The 26,807-nt window shown below is 45.9% G+C and overlaps 1 protein-coding gene across 1 annotated transcript in view; it reads right to left on the bottom strand.

Annotated features, from left to right (window-relative positions):
* LOC122442269 (CLK4-associating serine/arginine rich protein-like) overlaps positions 1-26,807 on the bottom strand; it is a 53,236-nt gene that overhangs the window by 12,814 nt on the left and 13,615 nt on the right. The window contains exon 2 of the mRNA XM_043470291.1: positions 252-565. Within this exon, the coding sequence (XP_043326226.1) occupies positions 252-565 (314 nt within the window). The remainder of the gene's footprint in view (positions 1-251; positions 566-26,807) is intronic.

Here is a 26,807-nt window from a genome sequence, read left to right as displayed (position 1 = left end):
CCAAAGCCGCGGACCAAACAAGACGAGGCCGCAAACCCAGCGGCCTGAGTTAAAGACGTAAGATACAGAGTGAGAAAAGATGCGGCCTCGCCTCAAACCCGGAGGCCCCTAGAGGAATCGGAGGCGGGAGAAAAGGGAGCAGGTTCGGAAGCCACAGCAGAGCCCCGAGAGAAAGAGAACTGGGAGTGGGGGATGAGGAGGTTCTGGTTCAGCCAGCGCCTTCCCCGGACCTCGGCGACGCCCGTGTTTACCTGAAAGTCTCGGTCCTCGTTGAAGCGGGAGAAGCGGTCCGCCATTTTGCCGCCTTCACTCCTCTCAGGACGACGCTCTCCGGTTCGCTCCTTCCCTCCCGCGACACCCGCCCCCTCGCTCTCCTTCTGTGTTCCCCGCCTCCTCCCACGCCCACCCGCGCGCGCAGGCGAGGGAGGGAGGAAGCGAGAATGCGTATCCCGACCAGAGCCCCGACGGCGCAGGCGCCTTTCTGTCCTGGAGGCGGAACCTTCCCTCGCGTCTCGGCTTCGCGCGCGACCCAAAGCGACCCCGGCGCCGCGCGTGCGTACTCGCGCTAGAGGGCCGCAAGCGCTTCCGGAGAGAAAGGTTACCAGGGGGCGCTGAGCTCCTGGATCCGGATGTTTATCTTCAGCTCGCTTCTGTTACTGGTTTATCTCTTTTTGTCTGCTTGTTTGCCTGAATACACAGAAGCCCACCGACTGCTTTCTTCACCAAATAACAGCATAATGTAGTGGCCGACAGGGCGGATTTTGGAGCCAGACTTCTTAGTTTAGAATCCTGGTTTATCTTGAATATTAATCGTCGAAGGCGACAGGAAATATCCCTTCTTTCACAAGGCCTACATTCCAGTGGGGAAATGAGATAAATAATAAAATAATTACATAATTTTAAAAATTAACGAGTGCTAGGGAAAACAACAACAACAGGGTGTTGAGAGCAACGACCTCTGAAATGACCTTTGATCCAAGAACAGCAAGGGACCTGCTACTTTGGGACCGAGAGAACCTTAGACCCAAAGGGCCAAAGACTGCTAATAACATGGCATTTTCAAGCGATCGCTTGAGAGTATTTCTCAAGAGACCACAGTTGATCCAAATAAACTACAGCTCTCTGGACTTCAGTTTCCTTTTTAAAAATAAGGAAATTAGGATGCTCGGGGCTGGTGCACTGGGATGACCCAGAGGGATGGGATGGGGAGGGAGGTGGGAGGGGGGTTCAGGATGGGGAACACATGTACACCCGTGGCTGATTCATGGCAATGTATGGCAAAACCACTACAATATTGTAAAGTAATTAGCCTCCAATTAAAATGAGTAAATTTATATATTAAAAAAAAAGGAAATTGAATTCGGTAATCTCTACTGCCCCTGCCCAGCACTGACTTTGTATGGTTTATGAATCAGATTTTTCCATCCTTTGACCTTCCTGAGCACCCCACCTAGGCCTCCAGCCCCCTTAGCCAAAATACATAAAACAGGAGAGGTGGCGGGACTTTTAAAAGAAGAGTGTGATGTGCTAAGTCGCTTTAGTTTTGTCCAGCTCTGTGCAACCCTATGGACTGTAGCCTGCCAGGCTGCTATGCCTATGAGATTCTCCAGGCAAGAATACAGGAGTGGGTTGCCAGTAGCCTCCTGCAGGGGATCTTCCCGACCCAGGGATAGAACCCACATCTCTAACTTCTCTTGCATTGGCAGGCAGGGTCTTTACCACTAGCGCCACCTTGAAAAGAGTAGTTGACAGAAACCACACGTTGGAAAAATGGCTCTTACCCTACCCTGAGAGAGTCGAATGAAACGTTTTGAGAACGTGTGTATCTTCTATTCCTTTGTTATTACCCTCTGCCTCACGTTACCCCCAGTCCAAGCAGAATACAGTGCTAAGCAGTGAAAAGAGCTCCCTATTTAAGGAGAGGCAGAACACACATAATTGAAACATTATAAAGAGACTTGAGGGTAAGTAGGGTAGATTGAATTCCATGCAGTCACAAGACACATTTACCTCTTCTCCCTCTGCCAACCCTACTGAAATGACAGTTAAAAGGATGAGAAGGGCATAAGCTCCCATGAACAAACAGATCTGAAGAAGGGACAATAACAAACAAGTGATGTCAACAACATTTGGAAGATGGAGAGCATAGATAAATGGAAATGGTTTTAGCAGAATGGAGAAAACAAAGTCCTGGAATAGGGAAGTCAGGAAACAAATTGTTTGAGGCTAAGGTGTAGCAGAAAAACTCAAGAATTGGAATTGCCAGGTACCACTGAAGGTGAGGGTGTAAATGGGGTTAAAAACAAGAGGACTGGTTACAAAGCAGTTCAGGGAGCAGTTAGACTGTAAATCCCTTTCCCACCCAGGTAACAACTGGAGGGTTCTTCTCTGAAAAGACTGAACCAGTGAGGGTTCATGTGATAGCAAAACAGTGAGATATGCTGAAAATGGGAAGTTTTGGTAGATGGCAACATTCTGATCACAGAGTTGGGCTTCTCCCAGTGAGAGACTATACCATCTGTAGGCTGGGAAAAAAAAGAAGCACAACCTAAATGTTAAGAGTTAATGCTTTATTCTGGCTTCCCTGGTGGCTCAGAGGGTAAAGAATCTGCCTGCATTGCGGGAGACCTGGGTTCGCTCCCTGGGTTGGGAAGATCCTCTGGAGGAGGGCATGGCAACCCACTCCAGTATTCTTGCCTGGAGAATCCCGATGGACAGAGGAACCTGGCGGGCTATGGTCCATGGTCGATGGTCTATGGTCACAAACAGTCAGACACAACTGTGTAACCAAGCACAGCGTGTTTTTTTCAGCAGATATTCTGAGGACTTCAAGCCTGGGAGATAAGACTCTCAGGTCACTCTGAGGAACTTCTCTGAAGAGAGGGGGAAGGGAGGAACCAGGATCTGTAGAAATTTTTGCAGTAAAGACCAGGTAGTCAGGACATCAAAAGATTACTATTAATTAAAGAAAACCAGATATCTCAAGTTAAAGAATTTAGCACTTTTCTATGTATGGCAAGATGCAAGAGTCTGGGCTCCCTGATAATGCACCTTAGCTTTCTGGGGCCAGTATCCTGTGTTTTCTCATCCTGAGTTTCCTGCAGCCATGGACATTCTGTTACAACCTGAATTCCCTTAGGGCTCACTGTTAGGGGTTATAATGTGGGCTTGATTGATGCAACATCCTTTGTTTACTGTACATCTCTTCCTGTCGGGATCCTTGTTCATATTGTGAATGAAAAACGTTGCCTGCCATATCAGGTAAAAGATAACGCAGCCCTCAAGCCACTACATCACCCCAGGTGAGCCCTGAAGGGATTTAGAAAAGACAGAGGAACCAGAGATCAAATTGCCAACATCCATTGGATTGTAGAGAAAGCAAGAGAATTCTAGAAAAACATCTACTTCTGCGTCAGTGACTATGCTAAAGCCTTTGACTGTGTGGATCACAACAAACTGTGGAAAATTCTTAAAGAGATGGGAATACCAGACCACATTATCTGTCTCCTGAGAAACCTGTATGCAGGTCGAGAAGCAACAATTAGAACCAGACATGGAACAATGGGCAATTGGAAACATGGAAAATTGAGAAAAGAGTTCATCAAGGCTGTATATTGTCACCCTGCTAATTTAACTTATATGCAGAATACATCATATGAAATGCCAGGCTGGATGAATCTGAAGCTGGAATCAAGATTGTCAGGAGAAATATCAACAACCTCAGATATGCAGATGATACCACTTTAACAGCAGAAAACAAAGAGGAACTAAAGAACCTTTTGATGAGGCTGAAAGAAGAGAGTGAAAAAGCTGGCTTAAAACTCAACATTCAAAAAACTAAGATCATGGCACGTGGTCCAATCATTTCATGGCAAATGGATGGGGGAAAAGTGGAAACAGTGACAGACTTTATTTTCCTGGACTCCAAAATCACTGTGGATGGAGGCTGCAGCCATGAACTTGAAAGATGCTTGCTCCTTGGAAGAAAAGCTGTGACAAATCTAGACAGCTTACTAAAAAGCAGAAGCATCACTTTGCTGACAAAGGTCCATATAGTCAAAGCTATGGTTTTTCCAGTAATCATGTACTGATGTGAGAGTTGGACCATAAAAAAGGTTGAGCACCGAAGAATTAATGCTTTCAAATTGTGGTGCTGGAAACTGCATCCTTGGACTGCCAGGAGATCAAACCAGTCAGTTCTAAAGGAAATCAACCCTAAGTATTCTTTGGAAGGACTGATGCTGAAACTGAAGCCCCAGTATTTGGCTACCTGATACAAAGAGCCGACTCATTGGAAAAGACCATGATGCTGGAAAGAATGAGAGCAGGAGGAGGGGATGACAGGATGAGGTGGTTGGATGGCATCATTGACACAATGGACGTGAGTCTGAGCAAACTCTGAGAGATAGTGAAGGACAGGGAAGTCTGGCATGCTGCAGTCCATGGGGTTGCAAAGACTCAGACATGACTTAGCAACTGCACAATAACAACAACCCTTCATTAATTTTTACACATTTAATCTCAAAATCATCTAAATAGCTGATAACATAAATATCAGCACCAAGATTGCAACTAGCTGTTGAATAACCATCAACAGAAGGATGCTGGAACCTACCAAAAAAAGATATCCCACATCCAAAGACAGAGAAGAAGCTGCAGTGAGATGGTAGGAGGGGCAAAATCACAATAAAATCAAACCCCTTACCCGCTGGATGGGTGGCCCACAATCTGGAGAACAATAATACCAAAGAAGTTCTCCCACTGTTGTGAACGTTCTGAACCCCACATCAGGCTTCCCAACCTGGGGATCTGACAAAGGGCCCGGGAACCCCCAGGGACTCTGACATTGAAGGTCAGCAGGATTTGATTATAGGACTTCCACAGGACTCTGGGTAACAGAGACTCCAGTCTTGGGGTGCACAAACGAAATCTTGTGTACGCCAAGACCCAGAGGAAAGGAGTAGTGACCCCACAGGAGACTGAACCAAAACTACCTACTAGTGTTGGAGGGTCTCCTGTGGAGGTGAGGGTTGGCAGGGGCCCACCACGGGGACAGTGGCACTGGAGGCAGCAGTCCTGGAAGGCCCCTTTTGGCATAAGCCCTCTTGGAGGTTGCCTTTAACCCTACTATAGAACCTGTAGACCCCAGGGCTGGGTCGCCTCAGGCCAAAAAATAGGGAGGGAATGCCACCCCACCCATCAGCAGATAATTGGATTAAAGCTTTACCACACAAGGCCCTGCCCACCAGAGCAAAACCTAGGTTTCCCACTGCCAGTCCCTCCAGTCAGGAAGCTTACACAAGCCTCTTAGCCTCCTTATTTAGAGGGCAGAGAGAAGAAGCAAGAAGAACCACAATCTCACAGCTAGAACAAAAACCACATTACAGAAAGTTAATCGGGATGAAAAAGCAGAAAGTTATGATGCAGATGAAGGGACAAGGTAAAACCTCTGAAAAACAACTAAATGAAGTGGAGATAGGCAACCTTCCAGAAAAAGAATTTAGAACAATGATAGTGAAGATGATCCAGGATCTTGGGGAAACAATGGAGAAGATGCAAGAAATGTTTACCAAAGACCTATAAGAACGAAAGAACAAACAGATGAATGATACACTATAAGGAATCAATAGCAGAATAACAGAAGTAGAAGAACAGATAAATGACCTGGAGAAAACAATGGTAGAAATCACTGCTGTAGGACAGAATATAGAAAAAAGAATGAAAAAAAAATGAAGACAGCCTAAGAGACCTCTGGGACAACACTAAACACATCAAAAATCGCATTATAGGAGTCCCAGAAGGAGAAGAGAGAAAGGACCTGAGAAAATATTCAAAGAGATAATAACTGAAAACTTCCCTAACATGGAAAAGGAAATAGTCCTTCAAGTCCTGGAAGCACAGAGAGTTCCAGGCAGGATAAATGCAAGGAGGAACCCCCCAAGATACATAGTAATCAAACTGACAAAAATTAAAGACAAAGATAAAATATAAAAAGCAATAAGGGAAAAATGACAAATAACATACCAGGGAACTCCCATCAGGTTATCGGCTGATTTCTCAACAGAAACTCAACAAGCCAGAAGAGAATGGCATGATATACTTAAAGTGACGAAAGGGAAGAACCTACAGCCAAGGATACTCTACCCAGCAAGACTCTCATTCAAATCTGATGAAGAAATCAAAAGCTTTCCAGACAAGCAAAAGTTAAGAGAATTCAGCACCACCAAACCAGCTTTACAACAAACGCCAAAGGAACTTCTCTAGGCAGGAAACACAAGACAAAGACCCACAGAAAAGAAACCCAAAACAATTAAGAAAATGGTAACAGGACCATCAGTTCAGTTCAGTTTCAGTTCATTCACTCAGTCATGTCCAACTCTTTGTGATCTCATGGACTGCAGCACACCAGGCCTCCCTGTCCATCACCAACTCCTGGAGTTTACTTAAACTCGTGTCCATTGAGTCGGGGATGCCAGCCAACCATCTCATCCTCTGTCATCCCCTTCTCCTCCTGTCTTCAATCTTTCCCAGCATCAGGGTCTTTTCAAATGAGTCAGTTCTTCGCATCCAGTGGCCAAAGTATTGGAGTTTCAGCTTCAACATTAGTCCTTCCAATGAACACTCAGGACTGATCTCCTTTAGGATGGACTGGTTGGATCTCCTTGCAGTCCAAGGGACTCTCAAGAGTCTTCTCCAACAACCCAGTTCAAAAGCATCAATTCTTTGGCACTCAGCTTTCTTTATAGTCCAACTTTCACATCCATACATGACTGCTGGAAAAACCATAGCTTTGACTAGAGGGACCTTTATTGGCAAAATAATGCCTCTGCTTTTTAATATGCTGTCTAGGTTGGTCATAACTTTCCTTCCAAGGAATAGTGAAAGTGAAGTCGCTCAGTTGTGTCTGACTCTTTGCGACCCCATGGACTGCAGTAAGCGTCATTTAATTTCATGGCTGCAATCACCATCTGCAGTGATTTTGGAGCCCAAAAAAAAACGAAGTCAGCCACTGTTTCCACTGTTTTCCCATCTATTTGCCATGAAGTGATGGAACCGGAGGCCATGATCTTAGTTTTCTGAATGGTGAGTTTTAAGCCAACTTTTTCACTCTCTTTCACTTTCATCAAGAGGCTCTTTAGTTCTTCACTTTCTCCCATAAGGGTGGTGTCATCTGCATATCTGAGGTTATCGATATTTCTCCCAGAAATCTTGATTCCAGCTTGTGTTTCATCCAGCCCAGCATTTCTCATGATGTACTCTGCATATAAGTTAAATAAGCAGGGTGACAATATATAGCCTTGACATACTCCTTTCCCAGTTTCGAACCAGTCTGTTTTTCCATGTCCTGTTCTAACTGTTGCTTCCTGATCTGCATACAGATTTCTCAAGAGGCAGGTCAGGTGATCTGGTATTCCCATCTCTTTCAGAATTTTCTACAGTTTACTGTGATCCACACAGTCAAAGGCTTTGGCATAGTCAATAAAGCAGAAATAGATGTTTTTCTGGAACTCTCTCTCTTGCTTTTTCGATGATCCAACAGATGTTGGGAATTTGATCTCTGGTTCCTCTGCCTTTTCTAAAACCAGCTTGAACATCTGGAAGTTCACATATTGTTGAAGCCTGGCTTGGAGAATTTACATATTGATAATTACCTTAAATGTAAATGGATTAAATGCACCAACCAAAAGACATAGACTGGCTGGGCAAATGAAAACATGTGCATGTATGCACTTCCACTTACTACATCACTCTGCTTGACGCCCCCAAACTGTATGTAATTACTTTATATTGTTAGGTTAATCATGTTCCCATTATGGCTTGCAACTGTAATTATCTTTTTTTGAGGGGGGGGGTCTTGCTACTGATTGTGAAAACTGGCAAACATCTTTTACTATTGTGATTATGTGACTATTACTCACTTAATACCATTGTATCATGATTGGTCAACAGAAGAATGATAAAACTCTATATCAACAAGAGAAGTGAAAGTTGTTCAGTCATGCCTGATTCTTTGCGACCCTATGGACTGTAACCTGCCAGGCTCCTTTGTCCATGGAATTCTCCTGGCAAGAATACTGCATGGGTAGCTGTTCCTTTCTCCAGGGGATCTTCCCAACCCAGGGATCGAACCCAGGTCTCCTGCATTGCAGGCAGATTCTTTACTGCCTGAGCCACCAGGGAAGCCCGGGAACACTGAAGTGGGTTGCCATGCCCTCCTCCAGGGGATCTTCCTGACCCAGGGATCGAACCTGTGTCTCTCACATCTCCTGCATTGGCAGGCAGGTTCTTTACTACTAGCGCCACCTGGGAAGCCCCTATAGCACCAAAACTAGGATCTAATAGAAAAACCTGTAATCACTTTTGAAAATCCAGATGCATATCAGAATTACCTTGAAATTTTTTGAAAAATACAAATGCTCAGTTATTGCTTTTTTCCCCGGAGTTCCAGATATGTTTCTAATGAGCAGCCATGTTTAAAAACAACTGGACTGTATGATGATCACTTACTTTTATCTAGTTTGTTCCATTTTTACTGTTTCATATTCAGTGCTCCCATTTCATTTAGTTTGCTTTCCAATTTCTCCATCTCTTCTTTTTTTAAAAAATTCTTTCTCAAGCCTTTATCAAGCATAGTAGAAAAGTTTTGTGTACATAATATAAATAGTATGCATATTATATATCTTAGAAAAGTTATGAATTTTTGCCTAACTAAAAACTTTATGATATTTCGACTCCACTTGTTTGACTTAGCATGAGTAGAATGCTAGATTTTTAATTTAAAAAATAGATATGCAACAAGCAACAAAGATTTACTGTGTAGCACAGGGAACTATAGTCAATATCTTGTAATAACCTATAATGGAAAATAATCTGAAAATTATATATGTGTATACGTATAACTGAATCACCTTGGTGTACACCTGAAACTTTGTAAGTCAACTATACTTAATTATATATATATTATAAAATTTTAAAATTGAAAAAAAAATCCTCATTGGGTGGATGAAAAGGCAAGGCTCAGAAAGGTCAAATCATTTGTCTTTGGTCACACAGCTAATCAGATTCAAACACAGTCTGTTCATCCCTGCTCACTCAGAGGAAAGATAGGAACTTAAATGTGAGACTTGGGATAGAATTAAGGCAGTGGGAGAAAAAGAGCCTATGGTATTCGCAATACCCAAAGGATAAAAAGAAAACACCGGGGGCTTCCCTGATGGCTCAGTGGTAAAGAATCCACCTGCCAATGCAGGAGACACGGATTCAATCCCTGATCCAGGAAGATCCCACATGTTGCAGAGCAGCTAAGCTGGTGCACTACAACTATTGAGCCTGTGCGCTAGAGTCTTGGAGTCAGAACTACTTAGGTTCATGAACCCTAGGACCTGTGCTCCGTAACAAGAGATGCCATCGCAATGAGAAGCCCACGCATCACAACTAGAGAGTGGCCCTCTGCTCTCCACAACCAGAGAAAAGCCTGTGCAGCAACACAGACCCAGTACAGCCAAAAATATATAAATAAATAAAATTTTATATATATATATGTGTGTGTGTGTATATATATTTATATATATATGTATATAAATATATATATAAAGAAACACTGTTGGCCATTGGATTCCCCCATGATAGGTGGTCAATGCTAGACCAGCTTCCTGGAGTGTCTTAGCGTATTTATTCCTTTATTCATCAAATATTTATCCTGTACCTAGTCTGAAGTAGCCCCGCTCTATTTGCTGGAGACGCAGAGCTGAGCGCAGCAGGAAAGGTCCTTCATTGACCTTATATTCTGGTCATGGGGAGAAGGTGGGGAGAGACAGACAATACTCAAGTAAACAAATGAGATCATTTCAGATATGGCCAGGTGCTGGGAAGAAAATTATACCCAGTGATGTGATAGAGAAGAACTGGATGAGCCTACTTTAAATTCAGTGACAATCAGGTGACACCTCTGATGAGGTGACATTTGAGCTGAGAGCTGGCTGTTACAAACTGGGGCAGACAGTTCCAGACAGAGACAGGGCCAGTCGTACAAGGATCTGTACTCAGAAGGGCTCTTTGCTTGGTTTAATGCTCTGCTAACACATCTTGAAATTCTTAACAGTTTTTAAATAAAGGGCCCTACATTTTCATTTTTCACTGGGCCTTGCATGTTATCTAGCCAGGCCTGGTTAGAGGTACTGCAAGAAGTGGGGAAAGAGGTTTCAGAGGTGAAGTGGAAATGTGGCAGGAAGGGGGACCCAGGGCTCAAGAACAGACTCTTGTTTTACACTCAGAAATGAATCGTCCAAGGAGACACACATGCTGATAAAGCAAAAAACTATTGGGAAGAGGCTCCCAGGCAGAGAGCAGAAAGGTAAGGGAACCCAGGTGAGCGCTCTGCCACATGGCTCACAGTCTGAGGTTTTATGGTAATGGCATTAATTTCTGGGCTGTCTCTGGCCAGTCATCTCGCTTGGCCCATATTGGTCTGACTCAGGGTCCTTCCTGGTGGTGTGCATATCTCTCAGCCAACATGGATTCCAGCACAAAGGAGGCTGGGAGGTTGGTAGGACAGTATTATGGGCTCCCTCCTTTGGGCCCCTCCCAAGTCCTCCTGGTTAGTTTCGGGTGGCAGCACCACGTTACTTATGTGAAGTGAAAGAGTTGCTCAGTCGTTTCCGACTCTTTGTGACCCCATGGACTGTAGCCTGCAAGGCTCCTCTGTCCGTGGGATTTCCCAGGCAAGAATATTGGAGTGGGTTGCCATTCCCTTCTCCAGAGAATCTTCCCAACTCAGGGATCCAACCCACATCTCCTGCTCTACAGGCAGATTCTTTACTGCCTGAGCCACCAGGGAAGGAGAAACCTCTTATTGTGAGACAACTCATGCAAGTGGTTACCATCAAGCCTGGCCAAGGCAGTGGTTTCAGTCAAGCGTCCTCTAACAGAAAGGGAGGCAGGGACTGTCTTACCGAGGAGGACCTCAAAGTCATGGCAAGAAGCTAGAGCTCCACACGGGGCAGGGGCTTTGACAGATCTGGAGGGAAAAAGCAATGTGACCCTATTAACATTTCCAAGAGCTCCGTCATTGCCTGTAAGGAGTATGGCTTGTAAGGGGGCAAGAATGGAAGTGGGAAGAACAGAAATGCATCTACTGCAGTAAATTCCATGAGCGATGATAAATGGTGATGGCCTGGACTAAGGTGGCAGTTGCAGTCCATGGGGTTGCAAGGAGTCAGACACGACTGAGCGACTGACAGAACAACAGAATGGACAGAAGGCAACTTAAGGTGCATTTTGAAGAAGGATTTGGTAAGATAATGGATTAGATGTTGCTAATAAGACAAGGAGGGAATCAAGAATGGCTTCCAGGTTCCTGGTATGAATAACTAATGGAATGTGGAGTCATTTGCTGAGATTGGGAAGGTTGGGGGGAGTGGCAGACAAATTTAGAGGGTATCAAGAGTTGCATTTTGGATGTGATAAGCCTGAGATGTCTCTGAGAATTAAAATGGAGATGAAAAAAAATTGTCTATGTGGATCTTGAGTTTAGAGGAGATTCTCAGAATGGGGTCAGAATAACCCAAGAGTGCTGTTTAAAATGCAGATTACGGTGTCCTCTGTCTCCCGTTCTGCCAAATCTGAACAGCACCTCCACCCCCCAAAACATGATTCTGATGACCGTGAAAATCTGAAGCCTGCTACTCGAAGAGATTCTATGAGTCCAGAGGCCATAGCATCTACTTCCTTTCTGCAGATTCTTCAGGCTGAGCAATGAACCAGGCACTTAGGGAGACTTACTGAATATTTAACCTTTGGCTGACCTGTGTGACCTGTGTGCTGGGAAAGATTGAAGGCAGGAGGAGAAGGGGACGGCAGAGGATGAGATGGTTGGATGGAATCACCGACTCAATGGACATGAGTTTGAGTAAACTCCAGGAGTTGGTGATGGACAGGGAGGCCTGGCCTGCTGCAGTCCATGGGGTCACAGAGTCTGAACTGAGCGACTGAACAACTGAACTGAACTGAACTGAACTGTGAAAATAATGACCCATGACTCCCAAACCCTGTGGGAGACAAATGTGATTTAGATATAATTCTTAATGTCCCCAGGCCAGGTGTAGGGATAGGAACGAGTTTGTAAGGGGTACGGTGTGGGTTCAGAGGAAAAGTCAACTCTTGGTTGTTGTTACTTTGTTTTGTTTTTTGGGTTTGGGGTTTTTTTTGGTGCTGAAATCTGGGAACGTCAACTCCTTTTAATAGGAGAAGACATAATAGAACATGATGAATGTCTGAAATAGATATTTTCCAATTTTATTCTTGTCAAATGTGTTTATTTTTTCCACATATCAGCATAAATAATTTAATCTACACATACAAGTGTAATCTTCCCCCAAATTTTTAAAGTAGTCTTCTTCTTAAAAAAATAACGTGGTTTTCCCTCTCCTATTTCCCCGACCAGCTAATCCACATCTACAACCCTAGTTTGTATTTTTTTTTTTTTCTTTTGGCCACACTGCACTGTTTGTGGGATCTTAGTTCCCTAGCCAGAGACTGAACCTAGGTCCACAGCAGTAAAAGCACTGAGACCTCCAGGGAATTCCATGTATTCATTCATTTAAAAAAGAAAAACATTCATATAATTGTATACTCACACACATATATATACACATGTATATGAAATATTTTTGTTATTAGCCTTAAAAATACATGTTCACATTATTCACACTTTCCTGCATCTTGCTTTTCTTATTCAACCATTCCTCATGAGGATTGCTCCAGGACAATTGGTACAGCTCTCATTCTTTTAAAAAAACTGCATAATATTCTATTGTGTGTCAACCTTTATTCCACCACTCACTGATGGGTGTTCACTGTTTCCAGTGTCTTTGTTATTAATGCTACACTGAGCATCTTTGTACACTTGTCCCTGTGTAGTGGTGGTTTCATTTCCATGAGATAAATTCACAAGAGTGGGATTGCTCAGTTAAAGAGTAGAAGGGTTTTAAATTTTAATAGATATTGTCAGGTTACTTTTCAGAGAGGTGGCACCACCTCCTTCCCTCAACAATACCTGACAACATCCTAGAGTACAACTTTCTCCATATTCCTTCCAGAAAGTGGTGACTTGGCATCCTTCGATTTTGGTCAGTCTGATGGGTATAAAGTGACATGCTATTTTGCTATTTGATTTTCCATTTCTCTGTCTACTTATGAATTTCAAGTAATTCTTCCATGAATTTCAATGGCTCAGCGGGTAAAGAATCTGCCTGCAATGCAGGAGATGCAGGTTTGATCTCTGGTTGGAAAGATCCCCTGGAGAAGGAAATGGCAACCCACTCCAGTATTCCTGGCTGAAAAATCCCATGGACGGGGAGCCTGGCAGACTATAGTCCAAAGGGTCGCAAAGAATTGGACATGACTGAGCAGGAGCATGACCTTGCCTTTTTTTTGTGGGGTTGTCTTGAATTTGTAAGAATTTTCTGTGTGGTAAAGCTGTTAACCTATGATTTCCCAACTGTATTGCACATTTAGAAAAAAATCTAAACAACTGTGTTTATGGTCTATTTTCCATCCAAAAATGGAACTTTTTTCAGTTTTAGTGAAAGTTGCTCAGTTGTGTCTGACTCTTTCCAACTCTATGGACCCCATGGACTATATAGTCCATTAAATTCTCCAGTCCAGAATACTGGAGTGGGTAGTTGCTCCCTTCTCCAGGGGATCTTCCCGACCCAGGAATCGAACTGGGGTCTCCTGCATTGCAGGATTCTTTACCAGCTGAGCTACCAGGGAAGCCCTTTTTCAGCTTTACTGAGATATAATTGATATATAACATTGTGTAAGTTTAAGGTGTACATCATTTGATAGATGTGTATATTGCAAAATGATTGTTTTAACATATATAGTTCTGTTACAGCTTTGGGGTTTTTAGTCTTGGTTAAGATTTTCTCATTTTTACATTGTACATGTAGGCTTCTAGATTTTCATACAAGATTTTGCGAAATTATTTCGAGATACAATTGACATATAACATTAAGGTGTACAATGTATTGGTTTGATACCTTTACATATAGCAATATATGTAAAGGTATCAGTAGTGTTAGCTAAAACCTCCATCATATTTATCATTTCATTTTTTGTGTGTTGAGAATAGTTGAGATTTAGCCTCTCAGCATTTTTGAAGTTTATAATACAGTATTATTGCATATAATCACTATGTTGTGAATTAGATCTCCAAAACTTATCTATCCACTAGTTGTAAAATAAGTCACTTTTTTACATTTTAAAATTTTAATGCATCTAAAGTTCTTTTTTGCATTCGGTGTAAGATAAAGCTCTAGTTTTATTTTCTTTCATTTGGAAAGCCTGCTTTTGCAAAATCATTTTCATTTTTTTTCCCCTGGTTAACTTAACAACCCCCTATGTTATATCTTAGAAACTCATGTGTGTGTGTGTGTTAGTCGTTCAGTCCTGTCAGACTCTTTGCGACCCCATGGACTATAGCCCGCCAGGCCCCTCTGTCCTGGAATTCTCCAGGCAAGAGTACTGGAGTGGGTTGCCAGTTCCTTCTCCAGGGGATCTTCCCAACCCAGGGATCGAACCTGGGTAGTGGGACTTATTTCTGGATTCTTTATTCTGTTCTGATTTGTTTGTCTATTCCCACAGCAATGTTGCTGCTGCTGTTGCTAAGTCGCTTCAGTCGTGTCCGACCCTGTGCGACCCCATAGACAGAAGCCCACCAGGCTCCCCCTTCCCTGGGATTCTCCAGGCAAGAACACTGGAGTGGGTTGCCATTTCCTTCTCCAATGCATGAAAGTGAAGTGAAAGGCAAGTCGCTCAGTCATGTCCGACTCTTAGCGACCCCATGGACTGCAGCCTACCAGGCTCCTCCGTCCATGGGATTTCCAGGCAAGAGTACTACTTCGGTTTAACTCTGGAGGCTTCATAGTCTGTAAGGCAAGACCTCTTTCATTCTGTTCATTTTCATAGTTTTTCTTGGCATTCATTATCATCTGTAAAGTTTAAGATCATTGTAATCAATTAAAAATTTTTTTTGAACTTAGAATGTTTAAGACAGTGGATTGAAAGAGTGAGCATTTGAGAAGACAGCAAGGGCAGAATTAAGTAGGGGAAAAAACCAACACTGGACAGGAGACGGGAATTTGGTGCGGATCGCCGTAGCTCGAAGCCTTAGGGGAGAGGAGACAGGGAGAGGGTTGGAGGAGAACTTGTTTACTGTATTCTGTTTTGGGCACCGGGGACTAAAAGGAGGTCCAACTTGGGGCAGTCACTCCTTCAGGCTCGGTTCTGTCCTAGCCCCACCCGGAAGTCCGCGAACAGCTGCAGGGCTGCAATGAGAATGTGTGTGCTGCCACCTACTGTCAACTATAGGTAGTGCAGACGAGCCTCCTCGCCCGACTCAAGGAGATAAACTAGACCAGGCGGGTCCAGACCAGACAATCTCTCCCAGAAGCTTTCGGCTCTGGGCAGCTGATCCACGTGTGTGTGTGTGTGTGTGTGTGTGTGTGTGTGTGTGTGTGTGTGTGTGTGTGTGTGTGTGTGTGTGTGTGTGTGTGTGTGTGTGTGTGTGTGTGTGTGTGTGTGTGTGAGAGAGGGGAGGAGTTCTTAGCCTGCACCTCCAGATGTCTGATCCAGTGTGTGTATGTGTGTGTGTGTGTGTGTGTGTGGCAGAGAGGGGAGGAGTTCTTAGCCTGCACCTCCAGATGTCTAGTCAGACCAAGAAACGCCTTCAAACTTCCTGAACTCGAATCTCCCTCATCCCCACATCTTCTGACTTGCTAGGATTTGAAGCCACTGGTAGGGTTTTTTCCCTGCCTTCCCTGAGATGATCATCTAGTGGGGGAGATAATAAGTCATTTCCCAAATTGTTTGATAAGTGAATCATGCAAGACAAGTCCCAGGGTGCTGCCGCTGAGTGAGGTACGGTCAGTTCTAGTTCTGCGGTAGGAAAGTTCTAAAGGGCAGGAAGGGAAATGGCTAGTGGAAGGGAGCCAGTCCCCGGAGAATGGCTCCAATTTGGGGCAGCAGGGAAGGGAGAATATATGACAAACAGGAGGAATGAGGATAAAGGACTTCCATTTCCAGTAATAATGGGCTACTGTTAAACCAAACTTCCCACTGAAAACAACTGCAAATGCTGTGTAAAAGATTTTTTAAATCTCCTCAATGATATCACAGATATTTGACAAGAGAGTTAATGAATTTCCAGGTGAAGCCTAAGGTGAAGTGGGATCCCAGAAAGGCACTGGAAGATGGAGCAGAAGAAATTACCCAGAATGCAGAAAAGAGGGGCAAAAAGAGAAAGGAGACTGATAGACATGGAGGATAAATTTTAAAAAGTCAATCATAGATTAACCAGAGTTCTAGAAGAAAAAGACAAGAGAGTGTGGCAAGGGGAAGATTTGAAAGATAATGACTACAAATTTTCCAGTATTGATAAGGCATCAATCCACAAGTTCTAGGAGTCCAAATACCCAAACAGGATACATAAAACAGAACCTGCATGTAGATACGTAACAGTGAAACTTCAGAATGCCAAATCTAGAAAGAAAATCTTCAGAGTAGTCTTATCAGCCCAATAATGGAATCCAGAAGACTGTGGAATGAATAATACCTTGAACATGCTGGAAGAAAATAACTTCTGACCTAGAGTTCAAGAGTGAATTTTCCAAGAAAACTAGTATAACTAAGAAAGTTTGCTCAGCAGAGCCTCAGTGAAGAAATTTCTAGAGGTTGCAATTCAAGCAGAAGGAGAGTGATGCCAAAGGGAAGGTCTAAGATGCAGGAAGGAATGAAGACTTGTATACAAAAATGGAAACAACCCAAACATCTATCAACAGATGAACGGATAAACAGAAGTGGAACTTCCATCCATGGAATATTATTCAGTCATTAAAAGGAATAAGGTATTGACATATGTTATGATACGTATGAATCTTTAAACATTAAGTTAAATAAAAGAAGCCAGACATAAAAGGTCACATACTGAGTGATTCTCTTTATATGAAATGTCCAAAGTGGGGAAGTCCATAAAGACAGAAGGTAGATTAGCAGTTGCCCAGACGAGGGTAAGAAAGTAATGGGGATGACTACTAATGAGTACAGGATTTACTTTGGGGTGATAAAAATGTTATGAAACTGTCTAGAGGTGATGAATGTACAATCTTGTGACTGTATTAAAAACCACTGAACTGTACACTTAAAATGGTGAACTCTATCTCAATTTAAAGAAATGTTTTAAGAAGTGAAAAGATATGTACATAAATCTAAATAAGTACTGATGACATAAATAATAATAATAATAATGTCCAGTGAGTTTAAAGAAGAGAATTAAAATGTACAACATAAATGATAAATTATGTTAAAGAGTTCTTTGGTCCAGGAGGAAAGCAAGTAAATATATTGATTAGCTTTAGACTTTGATGCACAGCGTAGTGTTTAGGGTACAGGCCAAAACAATATGCCCTCTATATAATTATATAATTTGTAGAATCATCAATAAAGGAATAGAAACAAAGGCATGGAAATGGCAATCAGGCCTGGTGTGGCCAACTGGGGATCCATCTATTCACAATAACACCTGGCTGCCTGGGACTACTGTTACTGGTTGGAGCGGACAGAGATTGGAGAAATCACAAGCAGGACCTGAAGGGTTGTCTGATTCGCCCCTCTCTTTTCACGTGACCAGGTGTGTGGTGGTTCATCCGAGGTTCCAGGCATGGTGCTAAGCAGCGCTGGGGCCACAGTGGTGCCTGAACTCGGCTTTCATGGAACCGTAGGTCCCGGAGAGGAAGTTGGAGTTGTGAACCAGAGCCACACTTGTGGCTCCTTGCCAAAGTTGTGTGGCAAACTATGCCACACGGAAGCTGGTAGGTCAGAGCAAGGAGCTCACCACTGATGCCAAGGGCAGTGGAAAGTCATTGAGAAGTTTTTGGGAGTGGATGATGTGATCATGCCAGCTGGGGTGCAGAATGACTTGGGAGGAGACGTGAGGGGAACCATACCAGAGATCTCACTGAGAGACGGCGAGAATGGAGTGTGTTGGGCAGACGTGGGAGAGTAAATGGAGAGGACTGGGGGGCAGGGGGAGGGGGAAGAGGAGTCCAGGAAACTGAGAGGCAGAGGTCCAGGCACTTCCCAGTCTGCTCAAAGAGCTGGTGGCTGAGGCCAGGCTGAGACTGGACCAGGGTCTCTTCACCACAATGTAGCATGTAGCATTAGAGACACGCTAACACCCGTGTGGAAGTACAGGCCCATGAGAAGCAGACGGTCAGAAGCCAGGAAACCCAGATTTGGCATTCTCAGCCTGCGAGTGACAGTTGAACCTACAAGAGGCCAAGCTGTCTGGGGAAAGAGCATGAGGGAAAGATGAGAAGCACAGAGCACAGCTGGGCTAGCCCGTGGACCTGGAACTAGCAGACGGCAGGGTCGGGGGCTTCCAGCATAGCCCTTAACAGACCCCAGGCCTCTCCCTAGCCTCTGCTTCTGTGGTGGACAGACTCTAAGATGTCCCCATCTCCTGGGGTTTATGTTCTTCTGTGATCCCTTTTCCTTGCTTGTGGGAGGAGCCCTCTAGTTGCTTCTAATTTTGTAGAATCTGGCAGAGGGGATAGGATGTCCAGCCCATGATTGGTTACATTTAGATACGATTTATATATGACTCCTTGTTAGACAGCTCACTGGAGAGAAGCTGCTTGCTGGCTTGGGGAAGCAAGAGACCATGGAAGGCATGATGGCGAGTGTCACATGTCAGCCTGGCCAGGCTCTAGTACCCCGTTATTCAATCCCATCCACTTATCTAGATGTTTCTGTGGAACTAATTTGTAGATGTGGTGAATATTACAGTTGACTCTAAGTAAAGGAGGTTATTCCTGGTAATGTGGGTGTGTGCTGCATGCTAAGTCACCTAGTCGTGTCCGACTCTTTGCGACCCCATGGACTGTAGCCCGCCAGGCTCCTCTGTCCTTGGGATTCACCAGGCAAGAGTACTGGAGTGGGTTTGTATGCCCTCCTCCAGGGGATCTTCCCCACCCAGAGATCGAACCTGCATCTCTTATGTCTCCTGCATTGGCAGGCAAGTTCTTTAACCACTAGTGCCACCTGGCCTCATCCAAACAATCAAAAGGCTTTAAGAACAAAACTGGGGAGTTTCCTGGCAGTCCAGTGGGTTAGAACCCTGGGCTTACACTGCAGAGGACAGAGGTTCCATCCCTGGTCAGGGAACTTGCAAGCTGTGCCAAACAAGAAAACAAGAAAAAGAAGGATAACAAAACTGAAGTTTCTCTGAGGAATAAAGAAATTCTGCCCTAAGGCTGCAGCTTTAGCTCCTGCCTGACTGTTTCTACCCTACTGATCTGCCCTATGAATTTCATACTTGCCAGCCCCCTTTTGCATATAAGCTAACTCCTTAGAATAAATATGTTTATACCCACACACACCTCCTTCTGGTGCTTTTTCTCTGGAGGACACTGACTGATACATTGGGAAACCCCTTGTGGAAAGGAACTGCCTTCAGCCAACAACAGACAAGAAACTGAGACGGTCAGTATAACCTGGAGGAAATGAATTTTGCCAAAAACCTGATGGAATTTGGAAACAGAGTCTTCTCCAGTCAAACCTCCAGGTAGGAACACAGTCCAACTGATACCTTGACTGCAGCCTCGTGAGATCTTGAGCAGAGGGCCCACCCATTAAACCATGCCTCGACTTCTTTTTTGCTGCGCTGCATAGCCTGTGGGATCTTAGTTCCCCGATCAGAAATCAAACTCTCAGACTTCTGATATGTGTTGTTGTTAAGCCATGAGGTTTGTGACAATTTGTCATGTAGCAATAGAAAACTAATACACTTCCCCATCGGTAAAAGAGGAGAGATCATAGTAGTCATCTCATTGAGCCATTATGGAACTTCAGTGAGATAAACCAACAGCGTGCTTAGCACGGGGCCTGGCATGTATTTAGCACACAACAAATCAATAAATGTTAGGCCTGATTTTTCAACATCAGTTTGCAGTGGTCAGAGACTCAGAGACAAACTCAGAAGGTTCAGATTCATGGAGCACACAGACTTATCATATCTCATGAAAGGGGGAAAGCAGTCCTGAGCACTTAAGAGAAGCAGTAGGTAGTATGGGGCTTCCCAGGTGACTCAGTGGGTAGAGAATCTGCCTGCAATGCAGGAGACGAAGGAGCCGCAGGTTCGATCCCTGGGTCAGGAAGATCCCCTGGCGGAGAGCACGGCATCCCACTCCAGTATTCTTGCCTGGAGAACCCATGGACAGAGGAAGCTGGTGGGTTACAGTCCACGGGGTCGCAGAGTCAGACATGACTGAAGCAACTGAGCATGCACGCAGGTAGGCAGCATGATGGTTCAGCAACACACTTTGGAGCCAGACTGCTGAGGTCGGCCTGGCCCTGCCATTTGTCAGCTGTGTCACATCAAGCGGGTGACAAACCTTTCTGTGCCTCACCTCTAAAACAATAAAAGAATGGCACCTGAAAAAATTAAAATTAAAAAAATAAAAAAGAAGGGCACCTGGCACTTATTAGGGCTATACAAGCATTATATAAGCATTAGTGTGTATATATATATGTGTGTGTGTATATATGTATGTATATATATATGGTGTATATATATATAAGCATTAATGGCTATTATTACTATGATTTGCCTGTGACACATAGCTCTCCAACTCCAAAGCATTAGGAGGTGAAATTAGTATGTATACATTTATCTACACCAACTGAGCAAAGAAAGATGATCCAATAGACAATTACACCTTGGGAGATGCTCATTTTGCTTAAGCTTCCTGTATTCTTGTCAAAGGGTTCCGTTTGTGTGATTGCCTCAGTGGTGTCTGGGGATCAGTAAGGACCCTATCCAGCATAGAACTTTCCCCTCCCTTTATCCCTGGTAAAGAATCCGCCTGCCAATGCAGGAGACGCGAGTTCGATCCCTGAGTCGGGAAGATCCCCTGGAGAAGGAAATGGCAACCCACTCCAGTACTCTTGCTTGCGAAGTCAGTCCCATGGATAGAGGAGCTTGGTGGGCTGTAGTTCATCGCACATGACCTGGCGACTGAACAGCAACCCCTTATTTTCAGCACTTCACACGGCTACCGCTGCCCCAGGTCCTCGTGTCCAGCAGAGGGCGCTACGGCCTCAAAATGCAACCGGCAGGCGCTTCCGTTTCCTAGGAAGCCTGCAGCGAGGGAGTACCTGACAGGCGGTGGGCCTGACTCCAGCCAGACCCTTTGTCCCAACTAGTCCCTTTCACCGCACACTGGGCAAACTCTCTGGCACCCACCACCAGCTGGTTTTCCAGACTTCACGCTGCTCCTTGAAGCGTTTACTCAAGGCTGCAGCCCTCCAGACCTCCCGTGTTTGAACCCCTGAAGCTTCATTTCAGCAGTGAATCATCCCAGCCCTGTTACTGTTTGCAAATTCCATGACAGCACAGCCGTAAACCTCGGTCTGGGCCTCGAAGGAGCCTTCTGCCAGCCACCCACAGCCTTGTCCTTTTCCATCCTATTCCAACTTCTCAAGAAAAAACTCACTCACCCCACCCAGCTTACTTCTGCCTCAATCTGCTGCAAGGCAAAGGACTTTTTTTTTTTTTTTCCATTCTGTCTTTTGGCTTAACAATTGTTTGGGGGCAAAGTTAGCCTCCTGCAGAAATGAAGATGTCTAATCTTTATAGAGCAACTACTACTGTGCCAGATATTGTTCTAAGCACTTCATATAATCCTATGAGGCTTGTTAGACCCATTCTACAGATGAGACAGTTGAGGCACAGCATGGTTCAGGGGCATATCTAAGATCATATAGCTAATAGCTGAGCTGGTAGTCAAAGCCTGGCAGTCTATTTCAGACAACCTGGCTTCTTAAACAAGATGCTATCTGAACCTTTAGCTTAGACCTGGGGCTCCATCCCTGATTTCTATAACTGTGCTACCCAGTATGGATATCCAGTATGGTAAACACTCACCACGAGAATACTGAGCGAATCTAAATTGAGAGGTGCTGTGAGTGTTAAATACACACTGAATTCCAAAGACTTAGCTTGAAATACATATGTATATAATATATAACAATAATAATTTTAATATTGATTGCATGTGGAAATGATATTTTGAATCTATTGAGTTAAATAAAATCTATTATCAAAATTAATTTCACCTGTTTCTTTTTATTCTTTTTAATGTGATTACTAGAACTATTTTTTATTAATTTTTTAAAGAACTTATTAAATGGCATAGGTGGCTCACCTTTTATCTCCGTGGGAAACAAAAGAGCTCTAGGAACTCTCACCTCGGTGGAAAGACAGATAGGCTCTCAGTTCTAAAATAAGGGAAAATGCGGCCTGTGTTATGACAGGTGAGAACAAGGTGGTGTGAAAGGAGCCCAGGGCCGCTTTCAGCGTGGAGGTAGCTTCGAGTCAGACTTCCCAAAGTCCTGGAGAGAGGAGCGGTGGGGACAGCGAAGGCCAAAGCAGCCAAGCAGCCGGAACAGCAAGTCAGACAGGGAGGCTGGGGCAGCTCACGCTCCGGGGATAAGTAGTTGAAGCGAAGGCCAGGAGACCTCAGACTGCGGGGGGCTTTGACTGTGAGGCCAAAGGCTCTTGGCAGGACGAAGCTCCAGACACTGAAAGTTGGGGACGGCCTGGAGGGGCTGGGGAAATTGCCAGTGTGAGGCTCCCGGGGAGATGGGAGAGAGGGCGGGGCAGTGAGTGCCAGGCCCCGCCCCTTCCTCCTCCCAACTTTCTCTCCCCTTCCCAGGTCGCCCCTCCTCCAGCTTCTGGAGGGGAGTGCGGGCGAACAGACTCCTCCGAAGAGGTTAGCTGTGGGAGGATGACTCTTGAGGAGCATTTCCTGCCTTTGGCTCACAACTACTTCCTGCCCAGAGCTCCAAACCCTTGACCCCCATTAAATCCCTTCCTCCCAAGGGAGGTGGGTGGCCACGAGGGCCTCATGGGTTTCGCACGTCCTGAGACCCAGCACCTCCGCCGCAGAAGGACGCAGGATCCCAGGTGTCCAGAGGCCCAACCTCCCCAGACCCTTCTGAGGACCTGGAGTCCAGGCCTCGCAGTGAAACTCCCCGAGGACAGATTTTGGAAGCGAGAGGAGCCGACCCTGCCTCTCTGCCCTGGGGTGAAGATCTCACTTTCCTTCCTTTGGGCCTGTTTACCCCTGTGCGCCCCTCAGCCCTGGGTGGGAACTCACATCCCTTCTTCATCTATGGGGCAGGTTTTTTTCCCCAACAGAGGATCGGGCTTTGTAAAAGGGGTGTGTGTGCAAATTCCACGGGAAACAGTGCTAAGTGACTCCTTCCCTAGAACCACCTGGAGCCTCTATTTGCAATTTCCTTCCTGTTTCTGCTATGAGGCTCCTCAGTTCAGTCGCCCAGTCGTGTCCTTGTCTGACTCTTTGCGACCCCATGGACTGCAGCACGCCAGGCTTCCCAGTCCTTCACTAGCTCCTGGAGTTTGCACATACTCATGTCCATTGAGTCGGCGATGTCATCCAACCATCTCATCCTCTGTCGTCCACTTCTCCTCCTGCCTTCAATCTTTCCCAGCATCAGGGTCTTTTCAAATGAGTCAGTTCTTCACATCAGGTGGCCAAAGTATTGGAGCTTCAGCATCAGTCCTTCCAATGAATATTCAGGACTGACTACCTTTAGGGTGGACTGGTTGGATCTCCTCGCAGTCCAAGGGACTCTCAAGAGTTTTCTCCAACACAACAGTTTAAAAGCATCAATTCCTCAGTGCTCAGCTTTCTTTATGGTCCAACTCTCACTTCCATACATGACTAATGGAAAAACCATAGCTTTGACTAGATGGACCTTTGTTGGCAAAATAATGTCTCTGCTTTTTAATATGCTGTCTAGGTTGGTCATATCTTTTCTTCTAAGGAGATTTCCTTCTTTTAATTTCATGGCTGCAGTCACCTAGGCTCCCAGGTCATGAGGTCATGAGGCTCCTAGGATGTGAGTTTTGAGAGCCTACTGAAGGTTTGTAACAGAGGTGTGATCTTCCTTACTTCCCAAGCCTAAACCATGCCCCCCCCCACACACACACTGACGTGGGTAGAATAGTATCAATGCTTAAAACAGGGAGCCAAGCTGTGCTGTTCTCAGTCGCTCAGTTGTGTCATACTTTTTGCGACTCCATTGGACTGTAGCTCGCCAGGCTCCTGCGTCCTTGGGATTTTCCAGGTAAGAATATTGGAGTGGGTTGCCATTTCCTCCTCCAGGGGAGAGGGCCACCCAAAACCACCCAGCTCAGCTCAGCTCAACTATGAATCCCCTGCTCTACTTCCAAGTCATTCTTGTCCTATTCCCTTCACAAATCCTGAGGACCCCAATACCAACAGGGATCCCCAACTCCTCCCAAAAAGCTGTGAGGCCGGCGAGCTGAGATGACCCCAGGGGAGCCTCAATTGCTGCCCCTTGTTATGTCCCTCGATGGCCAGCTGAACCATCATGCTGGACATTTTGTTCTACCTCCCTTTAAAATCAGGGCGAACTCCCTTAGAGGATGGGATCTTCTCTTTCGGGGATGCTCAGTCGCGGTCCAAAGGGAAAGGAAGGCGGGTGGGTGCCGGGAGGCCGCACTAGCGATAGGGTACAGACTCCCCGCCGGCTCCGGAGCCCCTACTGTATCCAGGCCGCCCCCTGGTGGCGACAGAAAAACCTACTACTAGAGACTTGGACCGAAGGGAGGAGAGGACCAAGGACGAAACAACTAAAGGAATAAGGGGCTTGGACCCCGCCCCTCAACTCACCCCACTCTCCGCGGGGACCAGACGCCAAGAAACGGATCTGTATGAGCCTAAGAACTGATGCTGAAGCTGAAACTCCAATACTTTGGCCACCTGATGCGAAGAACCGACTCATTGGAAAAGACCCTGATGCCGGGAAAGATTGAAGATGGGAGAAGGGGACCACAGAGGATGAGATGGTTGGATGGCATCAACGACGCGATGGACATGAGTTTGAGCAGGCTCCGGGAGTTGGTGATGGACAGGCAAGCCTGACTTGCTGCAGTCCATGGGATCGCAGAGTCGGACACGACTGAGCGACTGAACTGAACTGAAAAAGGGCTCTGAGATCCGATCTCACCTTTTTCATTTCCCTAGCGGCAGCACCCTCCCACTGCCTGAATCAGGGCTCTAGACCCCCAGCCCTACACTGAGGCTCGGTGAATGAAGGGGGAACCCAAACTGCAGCATCTCGGCGGGGATGGGGCGTGGGGGAGTGGGGAGCAGCCAACGGAGAAGAGGAGAGTGTCCGACTTTCTTTGAGACCGAGCCTCCTCCTCCCTCACCACCCGGGGCTTGAACCGCCGCTCACCCTCTTTCCCGTCCTCAGACCTCTAAAAACTTCCTTCCGTCTCTCCTCTCCTCCCGATCCAAAAACTAAGCCTGCTACGTAGAGGGGGCGGCAAGTGGGAAGAGAGGAGGGGAGAAGAGGCAATGCAGTGTGGGTTGAGGAGAGGGTCCTCTCCACCCCTGCCCCACCCCGAACCAAGCCGCCCCTGGCTTGGCACCTCTGGGTGCTTCCTCGTTTGGAGAACGCCAAGGAAGTCGACGGACTAGCGGGAGAGCTGGGGGGTGGAGTGGTGAGGGGGAGAGGGGTGGTGAGGGAGGAGGGAGAAGGGGGAAGGGGAACCGAGGCAGGGAGGCTGGGTTTGCGATGTAAGGGGGCTCGTCCCCCTCAGCCCCGTGGGTTGCAAAGAATTGCTAATTGCAACTAAACGAGACCTCGGTGTGGGGGAAGGGGCAGTTTCCCGGCTGTCAGGGGCTACCGGCTCTTTGAGTGCCCGGGTAAGGCCAGGCCAGTCAGCTCTTCTCATGTAAAGCAGCTTTTTGTCTGGGGGAGCCAGGGCTGGGGCCAGGGGCTGGGGAAGGGGCCCAAGCCGTTAGCAAGCTTCTTGTTCCCCAGAGAGGGAGAGGGGTGCCGAGGCCTCCTTGGAATGAGGACACCCCCCTCGGGCTCCACTCTCAAGCTTTTTGCGATGGGGTTTGGTGGGGTGCTGCCCAGCAGGAGGGGGTGGGCCTGGGATCCCAGCACCCCCCTTTACAGGGCTGTGGGAAAAAACTGAGCACAAAGAAGGGGGCTGGCCCAGCCGAGTTGGGAGACAGGCAGCTCTGATACAGGGATGCCCTGAGCTCGCAGTACCCATGGCTGGAGCCCCTTCTCCCCAGAGAATGGCCCCAGTGGCCACGTGTACCTTCTCTGACTTCCTCATCCACTTTGCCAGCCCTTCAACCCTTCTGCACCATGGGGAAGCATCTTGAGATCCAAGCCTGCTTCCTGTCTGAGCCCAACCTGGAAGGAGAAGGGATAAAACCTCCAGAGAAATCTTCTAAGCATAGGAACAGAGGAATAATGCTTCCAGGCCCTGGGGCCATTTAACCTCTTAAAGACCCAAGATTAGAGTCTTGCCTTCTAATTTGGATGCTCCATTATATAAGCTTCTATAAACCTGGATAAGAAATTGCATAATGTTATTGAGCCTCACTTTTCTCATCTGTGAAATAGAGGGCAATAACATCATGCTCTAAATGTCCTGGTAAAGATGGAAAGAGATGGAAAGCACCCCATGTGGCGGTCTCTATTCTCCACGTTCTCTCCCCTCCTAGGAACATTCATCATTTTACACAGACACACTCCAGGGATAAAGATGTCTTGGTGCATGCGTGCATGCTGTCACTTCAGTTGTGTTCAACTCTTTGCGACCCCATGGACCGTAGCCCCCCCTGTCCATGGGATTCTCCAGGCAAGAATACTGGAGTGGGTGGCAATGC

Source organism: Cervus canadensis, chromosome 1 (assembly GCF_019320065.1).
Source record: "Cervus canadensis isolate Bull #8, Minnesota chromosome 1, ASM1932006v1, whole genome shotgun sequence".
NCBI classification, from domain to species: domain Eukaryota; kingdom Metazoa; phylum Chordata; class Mammalia; order Artiodactyla; family Cervidae; genus Cervus; species Cervus canadensis.
This window is presented reverse-complemented; position numbering and strand designations above follow the sequence as displayed.